The sequence below is a fragment of the Toxorhynchites rutilus genome, chromosome 3 (genome assembly GCF_029784135.1).
Source record: "Toxorhynchites rutilus septentrionalis strain SRP chromosome 3, ASM2978413v1, whole genome shotgun sequence".
NCBI lineage: Eukaryota > Metazoa > Arthropoda > Insecta > Diptera > Culicidae > Toxorhynchites > Toxorhynchites rutilus.
This window is the reverse complement of record NC_073746.1, coordinates 168696993-168712664: the sequence shown is the minus strand read 5'-3', so window position 1 is coordinate 168712664 and position 15672 is coordinate 168696993. Positions and strand designations below refer to the sequence as shown.

The 15672-nt window shown below is 39.2% G+C and overlaps 1 protein-coding gene across 1 annotated transcript in view; it reads left to right on the top strand.

The window, feature by feature from the left end:
* The window catches only part of LOC129775841 (carbohydrate sulfotransferase 1-like), a 130100-nt gene that overhangs the window by 24910 nt on the left and 89518 nt on the right, over nucleotides 1-15672 (top strand). Inside the window, exon 2 of the mRNA XM_055780985.1 lies at nucleotides 2478-3080. Coding sequence (XP_055636960.1) covers nucleotides 2478-3080 — 603 coding nt within the window. The remainder of the gene's footprint in view (nucleotides 1-2477; nucleotides 3081-15672) is intronic.

Here is a 15672-nt window from a genome sequence, read left to right as displayed (position 1 = left end):
GTTAGCAACGGGACTTTTTTTCCTGAACGCAACTCTTATTTTCATTTGCCACTTCGTTGAAACAGGTGTGTGTGTCGTGAGTTTCGTGTATAAGGTTTGATTCAGTTTCGTCTCTTTTGTTTCATTTATAGGTCTTGAAGATGACGATGAGCTGATACTCTCAGACTATTCGTCGCAAAATGCTTTATGTACTCCAATAACATTGCCACTGTCTGCCACTGACTGTTTACGTTTGAAGAACTCCTAAATAGTCTGACTTGATCCTCGGGTCTAAAAAGGTTGCAATTAAGTAATTCTGATCTTTTCATAAATAGTTGAATCCTTATCAGAAAAAAATCCTGTTGAAGATTCCTTGCAGAAAACTTGAATCTCTATTAAAGGATATCCACGGAAACGAGAAATTTATTCATAGCTCATTATTTTTATGTAAAAGTGTGTTTATTTCTTCTAAAATGTAATCCTTTATTCACTTCATGCACAAATGCAGTGTCATCCAGTTTCGTATTCACAAATAAAAATCCGAATATCCGACTGCCAGATATCCGCCTATTAGGCCTTGAAGCTATCCGGTACCCGGCCAAACTACTAGCCGTTACATTACTAATAAATACCAATTTCAAATTTTTTCAGACTTTTTCTTCTATCATGTTTGTCTACGAAAATTTTCTTAAATGGGCATAAGAAAGGTTTATAAACACTGCTGGGTGATATAAAATTAGTTTTTGCGCATTTTTGAGTAATCATGAACAGTTTTGCATCAATCGAAAAAAATATTTTTTTTGTTACGTTATATAACTCGATATAAATATACAATATTTGCCATGCATTTTGAGAAAACCGACTTTTAGTTTTTGAAATCGAATTTTTTCAGTGTAGGATATCAAGGAATATTTTTTAAGTATTTTTTCTGAAAATTCAATTATTTTCCTAAAACTCTTCCATGGATCACTTTTTTGTAGGACTTACCATTTTCGAGTAAAAAAATTTTATTAAAAATAATCAAAAAAATGTAGCCCTTTCCATATGTTAGTCTAGATAAATTTTCAGAAAACTAAGTATGCCAAGTTGCTTATTTAGGTAAGGTCTTCACGCCCAGAAAGTTTCATTAAGTTCTGAGAGTGTCATGCCAATCCCATAGACGAGTTGGAGCGAAATCCGTAAACTGCGTTACATGTATTTTGCTCGTAAATGAAAATATCGTTTTATTTTTCTTACAAGCGTTCTCGTTATATTATATTATATTCATAAACAGTTCGTTCGTTCATAACCAGTTCGTTCACAAACAGTTGACTTTCAATCAGTTCGTTCTCAAAAAGTTCACTCGCAAACAGTTCTTTAGGAATCCGTTCGCTCGCAATCAGTTCGTGGGGCGAACTACCGTTATTTAAAAAAGAGTGACCGTTCGTTCACTCTTTTTGGCGAACTATTTCTTTCGTACCGTTCGTGAACGGTTTGCCAATCTCTAGTCCAGACCCCAACATAACTTACTTCTGTAAATTACCTTAAATTCCCATCAAAACTTTATCCAAAATATGAAAGTATCATCAGACACAATTTTCGCTCAAGATTTTTCCCCACTTGCAGAGAATGTACTGCTTTTTTACATAGAACACATGATAAAAATATTGATTTATATATTGATAACCCTTCATCTATGGAAGAGAAATATTGTCTTATTTTTTATTTGTTGATAATACATCACTCAGTAAATTCGTGGGCGTAAACAGCGTCACTAATGGAAAAATCACTTGATTTTTTTGAAGGTACCACTATTCAAGCGACATGAGTTAAAAATTCATGACAACCTCACGTTTAATTCACAAGATGCTTGCATTGCAAAAAAACGTGTAAAAGTTGAATTTCCACTCAATAAATTCGCATGATGATTGAACCAATTCAGGCAATCTTCAAAAGCCACCAATCTACATTCACAGCTACTTTTACTGCTCGACCTTGTCAGTGAGAAGGGCTATTTTGAAGTTCAAGGCAAATTGAAAGGCTGTTGTTTTAGTTTCTTGTTTGTCAGAGTCCGAATTCTTCAGTTAACCGTTTCAATACGGCAGTGTGCTCCGCCGGAGTGCTACCGATGAACGGAGCACTGCGCCGAAAAGTATGCATATCGCGCTGGTGTGATCTGCACATCGATCACACCAGCGCGTATCACCATGAAAACGAAAGGGTTAACTCATATGATTGCACTATTTATGGCTCATAAATGTTTTGAATGTGAAAACTATTTGAGCGATGTCTTTAAACGTCGACTGTTCAAAAGCATTTATACGTTCTTTGAAAGTTATGCACATTGTACATTCACTACTAAACCATTTAAAAAAAGGTATTCAATAAACAACACTTTGTATTGATGCTGTAGTCATTGTTCCAATTGAATTTGTGTTGGTTGTCGTAAAAATGTTGAAATACAGCAGTATCAAGAAATCGACTGACTGTTAACTGAAATTGTATTGTCTCTTTTCCAGAATGAAAACATTCAGCGCGGCTTCATCGTACGACACGTACCCACCCATACCAACGCCCCAGAACTCCACAGTCACGATTGACGATGTCCTCAGCTATCAGCGATCGCGGATAGCAGACGAAATGGCCGAGTTTGAGTATCCGAACGGACAGTACGATAACAAGGCCACCAAGCTTGCCGATCTCACACCGGAAACGAACGGTCAACCGATGCGGAGTATCATCATCACAACGTGGCGATCGGGTTCCACCTTTTTGGGGGACATTTTGAATGCGATGCCCGGTAACTTTTACCACTACGAGCCACTGTTGGACTTTGACATAGTTCAAATACGGGGCCCTCCGAACGACCGGATAGCGATACACAATCTCAAGCATTTGCTGAACTGCGACTATAGCGATATGGAGAACTATCTTGAGTTTGGCAAGACACACAACTATCTCTTCAGCCACAACACCCGACTGTGGCGCCATTGTCGTCTGTTTCCGCACTTTTGCTACGAACCAAAGTTCCTGGGACCATTTTGCAAACTCTTTCCACTGCAGAGTATGAAAGTGGTTCGCCTCAGGGCCTCGCTCGTTACGCCACTGCTGGAGGATGAAAGGTAAGTGCCAGCTTGTGTTATGCAATTTCTTTTTTTTCCTGCTCCACTTTTGAGAGTGCCAAATCAATACACTTCCCCCCGCTACAGGCATGTATAATGTATGCATAATTGGCATACGAAAACGGCACTTTGGTGAGGTTGTGCTGAGGTCATGTGTAATATGTAATTTTCTGTGCATTCAATCATTTTTTTTTGTTCAATTTCAATTCAAATTTTGCTGCATTTAAAAAACCAGTTTCCACTCAACTTCTCTTCGCGTCACGCGAATCCAATATTTCGTGACTGGCAAAGCGGTAATAATCCGCATTGAGGCGGCGTTGATAAGAATCAAAAACCACCATACATGTAGCCATATCGTTGGGCCAAAAATACCCTCGAGCAAGATATGGTGTTCATTGTGGGTTATCACTTCCTACTTGATCGTTTTTCTGGTGATTTTGTTGGGAGTTCTTCTGCACATTCTGTCGTCTGCTCTCGAATTCAAGCAATTTCCCCCACCTCCGCATGAGGCAAGGATCGATGTTGTGATGCTGGTGATGTTCACGAATTCACAGATATACAATTAATAATTCAAGGTGACCGAGATAGTAAAACAGAATACCTACATTTCTGTTGAAAGAGTCAGTGACATTCCACACATCCGACGGTATCAGACAACTCAGAAAAAAAATCAAACATATTCGATATATGGGTATAACAACAGCTCATGCTCCAGACTCAACCGGTGCGGGTACTGGTGGTTGCATTTCGAGGAGCACTAGAGACGATGTTGCTCTTCGGGCAAAGAAAGTACGTAATGTACCCAACTGCCCGCCAACACATTATATTAGACTGAGGGTATGTTAGATATATGCATGTCACAATCTTTTGGTCATTATTTTCATCGGTTTAAATTAAACTGGGTCAATCGAAGGTACGGTGGAATAGAGCGTGGAGAAATACGATAGCGGTAATCTATTTTGTGATTCAATGCAAAATGATGCTTAAACTTGGGTCAGAGTTTTGTTTCTGAATTATTTCCATTTTTTTCTATTAATTGAATTGTGGTTCTTATCGCTGTGGAGGAATTAATTATATTGTGGTTTAAAAATAACGGCTACATTAGACCCTTACTTACATAAAATTGACGTTGATTTTGTAATTATGTAACCAATACATCACAATTTCTATAGTTGTGAAGCATGTTTTGTTCCCTTTATTTATGTTTCGCGTCTGACCAAAACAATACATGGTATAAACCTCGTTCTTATAAACGAAGATAATTATTATATCCAACTTTATGTATATCGTTTCAACTAAGCACTTATAAAGGGTCATCCATTAGCGACTCGATTGTTTTGTGTCTTTATGTGAACGAACCCTTAAAAACCCCGCCTGCGAATGGCGGATGTCTATAGGAGCATGTCCGAAACTATTGAGAACCAGAGCAGTGGGTCCAAAGCCCCTAAGGAGCCGCTATAGAGGCGACCCTTCTGGTCTTCGGGCAGTGAATATCATACTAACATTCTTTCCCTTCCACTGGTGACTGTAAGGACGTGGTCGGCGACGTTGCTGACTATTTGAAGTTCGAATCACCGAAACTTGTACAATAAGAATGGTTTACTACTCCCAAGCGTCATTCGGTGTGTTCTCTGTGCAATTTCGCTGGTTCAGGCCTATCACGGAGAGCAACTACGAAGTGTACAGTCTACCCAAGCTCAAGCTCTAGCTTTATGTGAACGAACCCTTAAAACATTTTAATGATCTGTCAATGTCAAAACGTTAGTCAAAATATCGTGAAGTGAAGTGAAGTACACGAACGAGCAACGCTTAATGATTATTGAAAATTACTACCGAAATTCGAAGTCGGTGGTTGCAACTTTAAGAGTGCCTACTCCAATTTTCGGCCACAATAATTGTTTCAGCCGGCAGGCTCTGCATAGTTTAGTGAGCAAATTTGAGTCTAAATTTTCGCTGTTGAGTGTTCCCGTACCAACGAGAAGCCGCCCCGCACGAAGTAACGAAAATATCACAGCTTCAAGTGAATTCACCCGAAATGATTCAAATCAGTCAATTGCATGGCGTTCTCAAGATTTGGGCACCTCCTTAATCTCATTGTGGCATATTTTTTTTCGCCTTGGGCTTTTTTCCCCTGTTGGGTGTGAACCACTGCGTCCCTTATTCTAACTATTGTGGTATGCCCCATTTTTTCTACAGCGCTTCAAGCATATCTACTGTTTATTGATGAAGGAGTAGACTGGAAGCACTCATTTTTTGTGAGTTTCCGGAGATATGTAAGAAGTCGGTAGAATTGAAGTATATAGTGTATGATATAACAACTATCTTCATTTGAAAGACTGGCCATTTGAACTTTATTGTTCAGACGTGAAACATTCCAAAAACAAAAATGCCAGTGTTTCATAACTATAGAACCAAATGGAAAAAATCTCACTCCTTTACAAAATTAACGCCAATTTCACATGAATTACAATATGTTTCTGATTCGTAGGTCATCAATTCATAACATCCGGAAAGTCAAGGCATATTTTATTGAAGAGGGGCTTCAGATTCTGGACTGGTCAGCTTGTTTACCAGATCAAAACTCTATTAAGAACTTATGAGGAGTGATCGTACGAGTAGTAGATGCAGCTTACAAGCCGTATGAGTGATTTGAAGAGCTTAAACAAGCAGTATCCTCTGCGTAGAACGAGATACATACTACAACATGACGCAGCTGGGTTAAAACAACTCCGAATGGATTATTTGAACTGATTGAGAACTAACGATGACCTACGAATTGAGCTTGAGCTTGGGTAGACTGTACAATTCGTAGTTGCTCTCCGTGATTGACCTGAACCAACCAAATTGCACAAAAAACACACAGCATGACGCTTGGGACTAGCAAATCATTCTCGTTGACTAAGGATGACCTACGAATTAGAAACATATTGTAATGCATGTGAAATTGACGTAAATTTTGTAAAAGAGAGAAAGTTTTTCCATCTGGTTCTATAGTTATGAAACACTGGAATTTTTGTTTTTGAATGTTTTGCGTCTGAACACAACAAATAGCCAGTCTTTTAAATGAAGATAGTTGTTATATCCTACACCACATACTTCAATTCTCTGGACATTAAGAAAAAATGGGTGGTTCTATAGTTGTGAAACGCAGTGTATAACGAGATAGGTGCCAATCAGGAAAAATCTGTTTTATAAAATGTATAATCCTGATCGGCGACACAGACTAAACTTTCTTGGGCTCCAGAGTAGCTTGATCAAGGTGTGGAAGCCTGCGTCTTGTTAGAGCTCTGCAATTGCAGAACAAATGTTCCGAGGTTTCGCTTTCGACATTACAAATGCGACAAATATCATCTTATACTAAACTCAATGAGGTACATATAGAGGTGGAGCAGTAGGCGAAATGTATCTGTATTGGCAAGCCAAATATCGTGTCGTAATTATTTGCATTCAATATGGAATGTATATGGAAGAAACAAAACAATGTTGAAAGTACTTACGGTTGCATGATAATTTGAGCCAAAATTCTCATGAAATCATTCAACTGGTTGTTTTTTAACAGATGACAATTATATCGTGGCTTATTTCGATTACCCATGTGGTAAAAAGATCCAGAGAGCATTCGTATGCTTAGTTCCCGAAGGCAGTAACATTTTCGATGAAATTTTGATTAATTGGCAATTATTATCTCACAACATACACACCGACACTGAGGGCCTTCGAAACATCAACTTCATAACGGTAAAATAATGAAACATTGTTTGTTTCTATGAACGTGTGGGAGTGAAAATGGCACATGGAAATATCACTTTTATCCGTCTTTTTCGACGTGATTTCACAAATATTCACTTCACGCTATCACATTAGCCTCATATTCAGCGGGAGCTCTACAAAAATTTACATTTTTAATTGATAAATTACTTCCTGAAAATAGCATTTTTATATGGATGTGGTGGGCAATCAAAGATAAACACAACGACTGACGTCACTATTTGCGAAATAGTTATGGCAGCGCATGCTATGTCGCTCGAAACTCGACCATCTACCTTTTTTCCAAGACATTGTACTAAACCTATGTTTTTAATATGGTATTTGCTCGGATGGTGTCCTGTTATAAGACCAGTGAATGTGCTGAACTCATCCAATTTGCTTTTACTTACCGGTCTTCACATTTATTCAGCCCACTATTAAAATGACAGTCAGAAATTCCACAGAATGGTTGATGGTGATTTAGACGAGTGAATGGTATGGCCACTTCTGGCAAGTTCATCTGCTTGCTCATTTCCCTCTATACAGCAATGACCGCAATGGAAACCAGTACAGTTGTACCGAACTTATCTGACTCAGTTGCCGTAAAAAGCAAATGTATTCCGAGACAATTTTTAACATAATTTAAAACCATTAAGAGCTTTAAGTGTCGTTTGACTGTCTGAGAATATGCAGATTTCTATATTTTCTTTTGAGGCAGACATTTAAAGATCCTATTATTGCAACTATTTCTGCCTGAAAAACTGTTGGCCAGTTTCTCATAGCTACAGAGATTTTTATTCTGGGCCATACACTCCGGCACCTGTTCTGATTCCGATTTTCGACCCATCAGTGTAGAACCATTACGAACACTGGGACCACCTTCAGGTTCAGGTTCAATTACACTTTATGGAATGTCGTCATTAGTCCTAGGTTCCATCCAATCACTGTTCATCTCTGAGGATGGTCCTACAGGTAGGATATTCAGGATGCCCAAGTGACCTGTTTTGTCCCCGTCTAGTATTGTTTTCCATCTTTTAGCCTTTGAGTGCTTTTCTTAACCACTAGCTCAGGGATCCTCAAAGTAGTCGATATCGACTTGAGTTCAAGGGAATATCGTTCTCAATTGTTTTTTTTTTTTGGGATATCGATATTCTCTCTCGATATTCTCATGCAAAGACGCCTCTTCCGATTCGTGCCGGCTATGAATTTTCTCTGAAATTACTGGACTGCACCGTGTTAGGTCCAAGACTGATAGCGTTTGTGAACGTTGGTTCATTCAAAAATTCTAAAAGACACTCACCTCGGTTGGTAATGTCGATACTTCGTTGGTATCGTTGGTATCGCAGCTGAACATGAAGTTTTTGTTGACTTCTCTCAGGTACTCCCACAGGAAAATAACCCCACACAGTTACGATGTTGGATCTTCCTTTGGCGGTTGGAACATCAATTCTGAAGGCGAAGATACCCATTAAATGAACTATGTAATAGGAAAGAATTCGATATGTATCAACTAAGACAGAAGCTCTTAGGATGTCATGTTTGTCATCGTAGAACAACTTCTTCTGTGGGAGCCTTGAACCACTGCGACTATTAGTTTTATCAATTGTAGTGAATGAAGAACAACTTACATGAACTCATTATCTTAATATCTACTTAATATCTACTATTCTTCTTTCATGGACTCGAGGGCTTTGAATCAGAGCTAGATTAACAGCGTCTTTTATGAACCTCCTGGACGGCACACTAGACGCTGCCTTTACGTGATGGAGATTAATTTTCAGAATCCTAATGTTCCTGATTATGTTGGATTATACGATCGCTTGGATCTTTTTGGACAGTCGGAATCCCATCTGTTTGTGTAGAATTTTTTTTTGTTTTTTTTTTCTTTGCCAGTATCCGAATTCGTGTTCGATCCAGAGTATTGCTGGCTTTGAAGGAACTCACCTCTTTTAGTGTTTCTAAATATTTTACGATTGTCGCTGAGTTGGTACCGCTTGGCCCAGAAACTGCTAGATTGCCAAACTTCGTGGAATTCGGAGGTTTATCGCGGGGAATTTTCGCATTGCCAGAAAAGCTGATGACGTCTCTTTGAGCTTTGGTTGGAGCCACAAGTCACCACGAACCATGAGTCATTTCCATTTGCATTCCTCTGTTATTCCCAAAGGTTTAACGAGAGCCTGGTTTGAGAAGTTGAATGTAATAAAGCAAAGTTTATCAAAGTAATTGTAATAAAGATGATGTCTTGGTCGATGTCCAATAGCTCCGTGTAGGTCTTGCTACTAAAAATTTGTGCAATCGTGACTCAATACAGTGATATCGAGCACATTTTTGGCTATGTAGCGAATTTCGTAATGAAAGAACTGAGTTATTTATAGAACAGCAGCCCGATGTGTCTTGCAGAGCAGAGCAGTTGTATGGATGATCGATCTCAAGGTTGGATCATCAACGTCAGACTGGTTCTGTAGTCTCTCAGGAGTGCTTCAGGGAAGCAATCTTGGCCCTCTGTTATTCTCGCTCTTCATGAATGACGCAACTTTACTTCTGGAGAACGGGTGCTATCTGATATACGCTGACGAAACTAAAATTTTCGTGATCGGTGATAACGAAAATGATTGTCGCCGGCTTCAGGAGCTACTGGACAAGTTTGCATTATGGTGCCGTGCCAACAACATGACCTTCAGCGTTCCAAAGTGCAACATCATCAGCTTCCATCGTAAGAAAGTCCCCCTCGAATACACAGAAAATCACTCGAATACACTGTCAATGGAACACCCTTAACACGCGTGCAGACGGTGCGCGATCTCGGAATTACTTTGGACTCGAGCTTAACATTCAAAAACCATCATTCAGAAGTAATTTCGAAGGCACGACGACAGTTTGGTTTTATTGGAAAGGTAACGAAGGAGTTCAAAGATCCCTACACACTGAAATCGCTGTATGTCAGTCTGGTTCGTCCCATTCTTGAGACGGGTTCGATCATCTGGGATCCGTTTCACAGTACCGTAACCGATCGCATAGAGGCCATTCAGCGTAAATTTGTGAGATTTCCCCTCCGCAACTTGCCGTGGAACGATCCGGTCAATCTGCCGCCCTACCAGGACAGATGCCAGTTACTAGAACTGTAAACATTAGAACAAAGGAGGAAGAATGCGGAGGCTGTTTTTGCCGCTAAGCTGCTGAACGTCGAACTCGACGCTGCTAACCTCCTGGCACTAGTGGACATAAACGTTCCTGGTTATGCACTTAGGACCTTCGAATTCTTTCGCCTGCCACGATGGAGACAGGACTACAGTGGTAATGAACCAATACGAGCAATCATGTGTCATTTTAATTCCGTGTTTTATCTATTTGATTTTAACGAGAACACAGCTCAGTTTCGCACAAGGCTACGAAGAAATGAGAATTAAGTACCCTTCATTTAGACTATATAACGTTGGATGAAATAAAACAAATAATAATAATAATAATAATAATAATAATCTCATTTCGACCGTGGATCGATCTCCATCGCTGATGATTGTTGCGTGGACGTTGTTATTCTGTAACAACACAAAGATGGCCAATGAGGGCCCTGAGGTTTGAACTCACGATCGATCGCTTACTAAGCGAACGCGCAACCATTGTGGCTACGGAGACCTCCCACTTTACTCTTGATACCGCTCATCAGTCGGCGCACCCCTTCTTCGGTCACAGTCCTGGCCAGCCGGTTCCACTAGTTCATCATCTAGCCAATGTGACTGCTCCCTCCATCTTCAACTTCGCTTCGTAGGTGCCCAATATGTATTGGACGATAGTTTGAGGCTTCGGTTGGGTTGTTTTCTTGCTCGATAACACCTGCAGCATTCACGGAGACATATTCGCCGCATAGTATCCACAGCATTCAGTTTTTATCACCAAATCATAATCCGAGATGTTGGCATCATCCAAATTCACCTCAGTTGACGATCAAGGTTATCATTCACTCGCCTGGGTTGTACTTTGCGAGCAGTCGTGAGAGTTTGCCTGTACCCTTAGTTCAAATAACCGAAGTTTTTTTATTAAGCCTGCATCACGTTCACGATATGTTCGGAACAACGATTCTTACCTCTGGAACTCTTGATATAGTCTGTTACATAATCTGACTATGATTTACTCGACAGTACGAGCTCGACAGAAACTTACATCGTTAACTCTACGGACAACATGCTATGACGGAATGAGTTTCAAATTTTTTCTTGAATTTAGGGAAATATAAACAAGGCTTCTGTTTCCGAATCGATGTTCGACCTCAGGTTTGATAGTATTGAAGCGATACGGAGAGCGGCGAACAAACTAAATTCCTCCTACCAGACTGAACCTGATGGAATTGCAGCGTGTGCCTGGAAAATTGCCTTAACGATTCGTTTTCACACGAATTCCATCCCGACAGAAGCGTCTTAAGTATTTGTATGAGTTCACATCTTTTTGTCTTCACCACATTAAAGATGGTCGATCTGGTATAGTGGTAACATCCGTACCTCTCGCGATCACTTACACTTCACTTAATCTTTTGGTGTCTATCATCATTGTCACGGATAGTTGCGAGTAAAAATAAACTCCGTGAAGTGAAAGAGCTCATTCCCGTTTATAAGAAACATGTCAGTTGCATAATTTCGGGGCGTTTGAACGTTATATCGGTTGCATAATTTCGGACGTTTGAACGTTATGTAGGTAAAATTAATAAGTGTATGCGATAATATTCCATTTAACCCTTTCACGACCACGGGGACGCCGATGTCCCAAGCAAAAATCATGGATTAATTAAATATTCACGTAACCATTGTAAATTATTTTTTTATTTTAATATTTCGGAATGTACCTTTTTATTATTTTTACTGGCAATACATAATAGCGACCATAGGGACATATTTGTGCCATAAATTTAACAAAAAAAAAGGTAAAAGTTTTTTGAATTTTTAGTATAAATTATGTTTTTAGGGTGCCTATTGATTCATAACATATAGCTAAATTGATTTAATAAGGTACCGTAACCTTATGGTCCTGAAAGGGTTAATTGAACGTATGTTTTAGAATGACAAGTTTGCGATTATACCTCGATAATTTGGTATTTCAATGCCAACTATTCGGACTCATTCCATGAATCATTTGCTTGGTGCGTTAGTTTGCTAAATCAAACGCTGGTTCAAAGATGAGGAGGACTACTTGGTTGCTCTTGAATAATGTAGTTGTTGAATATATGGGAATTTAATTTCCTCTTTCTATAAATTACTCTAGAGATCAAGCATGACTATCATGAGTTCAATAATCGATATCTCGCATACTCTCGTACTCAGCTCTGTCTTACTCGTCTGAATAGTGAGAAGTATTTAGTATAGCTCAACGTTAGAATCATTTTTAAGAACCGTTTCTACAATTTTGATGAATAATAATATCTTCTATATCTCAGAATAAACCCGGATGTATCCATCTCATGATCAGAATAATCTGAGCTACTCCCATATGAGATTCTGAAGTTTAATCCTCTTATCCTTCCCATTCTCGTGTAATTTTATATACGGGACATGAGGTTTGATATAATTATTTAAACAGAAACCGGTCAGTAGCGTCGGTCAGAAGCATAATTTTCATATGAAACATCTGATGAGTTTCAAGGAATTTGCCGAAAGCAGAAAATTATTCAGATTTTCTTTAGACGGATATCAAAATTATGGAAAAAGAACTAGAGAATAATTTAAAAATTATTAATTTAAAAGCTTTGCAATGATAGATTCATATTTTCCTTATTTGAAACTTGAATATTCTTTCATTCGAAGTATGTCTTCAAAACAATATCTTTGAAAATATCTATTACGTAAAAACAAAAGATCAATGGCCTTATTCGATGTAACTATCGTCCTGATTCGGGTCTTGTCCACCAATTGCGAATGTTTGAATTACAAAAACCAGCTCTGCAATGTTGGAAAAACATTACAGTTATTATTTTATATGCAAAATATCAACAAATCAATATTATACATAATCAATCATAATGATCGTTTTGGGCCAGTGGCCTCCATTGCCATTTTATGGGGTTGCAACTCGCTCGCAAAAAAATTCTATTCAATTAGGACAATCGAAATTAGACCTTTCGCCATGTTTCAATCGGTTTACGGGAGCTACATTTTTAGTCCTCAATTACATTCCATAGCTCATTTATCGAATCCAAATAAACAAATTTACGTCCACTGGATAGTCAGGATTTCGTTCTAAAAATGCCACCAAGCGGGTAAATTGCTGTTTGTTTACCTTTTCTTTCTTAAAAAGCAAGACAAGATTTAAAATGTTAGCAAAAAAGCTAAATAAATCAGAAATTAAACTTACTCCATTTCACGTGACTAGCTTTCACCACCTAAAACACAAGTGACAAATATACTTGTTTTTTCCCGTGACGTGACAGTATCGTGGTATTCATAATAACACCGAGTTCATCGAAGTTGTCACGACGGATGAACTCCATGGATTCTACACACACGGTGGCAGCCGTAATAACGTTGTATACAATTCACTTCGTTTTCATCGTGAACTGGCGTTCGTGAGCCCACAGAGAGATAAAAAAGGGCAACAAACTGACACTTTTTACACTGAGCTTAGAGCAACATTCGACAAGATTGATCACAGGTTACATCTGACAAAACTACGAAAACTTGGATGCTCCGTGAGGCTCGTTGAATGGCTTCGATCATATCTTCTCAAAAAATCGGTTTCCGCAACTCAACCTGGTTGAAAAGCAGTTCTAGGGTTTCTCATTCGAGTACACTGTCGGCCGTAGGCCGAGTTCAAACAATTCGGAATCCTGATGCCATTCTCTCCTGCGTCAGTTCGGATTCGCGAGTAAGGAACTCAGTGACCCGTACAGGTCGAAATTCTTGTATGTGTATCTGTTTCGACTTTATAAAATGAGGTCCTTACCGTTGCACTTAGATCACTCGCATCGAATCCGTTAAATAATTCGTCAGATTCGCTCCACGTAGCCTCCCATAATATGATCCAATAAATTTGCTGCCGTACGAAAGTCACTGTCAGCTGTTGGGGTTAGAAACGCGAAGGTGGGAGCGGGCTAAGGAAATTCTCATTGTACAATTGTCGCTGCAAATAGATATGAAAAGCAGAACAAGCCTACATGCGTCTAATTTTTCATAGACATTCAATTTTTTTTGTTCATTAAGAAATCTAATGAAAGAGAGAAATATTGGAGACACTTTAAATCGTTCACTAAGCACTAGTTGAAGTTCCAATGCCTAAAGATTATTTTGAGTGGCACGCCAAATAAAGCCTGTCCACGTTAAATTTCGGACATCAAGATAATCCCAGTAAAATAAAAATTCACGTAATAAAACAAAACCGATTGTTTATTCCAGTAAAGTAGACTTATATCTAAATCAAGGAAAGCTTACTTCGATGTTGATTACGTTGTCTGTAAAATTCACGAACTTTCTTAGGAAAATCTGCCATTAGATTCCGTACAGTATCCTCAGATATGCTGGCGGCGGCGCTTTTCCACCTCCTCTGGAAATCACTAATGCCATTAGCTTTCTTCTTAGTTTCGAATAGTTTTCGCTTAATCAGAGCCCAGCACTTTTCCACTGGGCGAGGTTCAGGACAGTGCGGTGGATTTGCTGTTTTTGGCACATATTTGACCTCATGTGCATTATACCATTCCAGGATGGATTTTCATAGTGACAAGAGGCCAATCTGGCCAAAACAACGCTGGAGAGTCGTGGCTTCTTATGAATGGTAGCAACCGCTTCTGGAGACATTTCTTCTCGTAGACATTTTTGTTGATAGTGCCGGTAGAGACGAAAAATTTAGATTTTCGGTCACAACTGCATATGGTCTGTCAAACCAAGTACTTTTTGGGGAATTTAGACTGCTTCTTGGTCCGGAAACACTCGGCTACGGCATTCCTTCGCATTGCAGTATAAAAAGCGAGACCCGGAAGCTGTTTGAAGTCTTCGAGAACATAAGTTTCATCGTCCATTATGGTGCATGATCATTTTTGCAAAAACTGGGTGTAGAGCACCTTAGCACGGCTTTTTGCAGTGAAATTTAGCTTATCATCACGATTGGGCACCTTTTCCACTTTGTACGCCTTCAATCCATGCCTCTGCTTCACTTTTTGTACATATGATTTTGATTTTCCAATCTTTCGAGCCACATTTCTAACTGAAAGTTTGGGATATTTCTCAATAATGGCAACCACCTTTCGGTCCATCTGTCGGGAGCATACTTTTCGATTTGTTCCGCTTCCAACCTTCCGATCCACAGCTAAGCGCTGATCAAACGATTTGCACGCACTAAACACGGTACTCTTCGGCAGTTTTAGCTTTTTGCCGAGATCGCGTACCGACAGTGTTGGATTTTGCTGCCGTTCGCGCAAAATGCGTTTGCGTACTTCCACTTGATTCGACGCCATTTTACCAAACTGAAGAAGAATGTAAACATGTTGGACATCGAAATGAAGAGGAAGGTTTCAGCTTTCATGTAAGTGAAATATTTCATTGATTAGTGAAATATTTCATAAACTACACTGAAAGAAAAGTGTCTGGAGTTTAACGGGGACAGGCTTTAATACGCGAATACTAATGCAAACCGATAGATTCATTTGATGAAAAATCTACCTACCATAAAAAAATCCAAATCCAATCCATTCCAATATTTGTGGCGCCAACACTCAGCTATGAGTACCCGTCATCCTATGATCGGTTATTGTAGCGATTATGATCATCATGCGAATGGATATCGACTATAATATACAACTCAAACTAGTTGTCGTTGAATTGGATGCAGGCCATCCATCCTCCGTATTCTCCAGATCACATCAGATAAA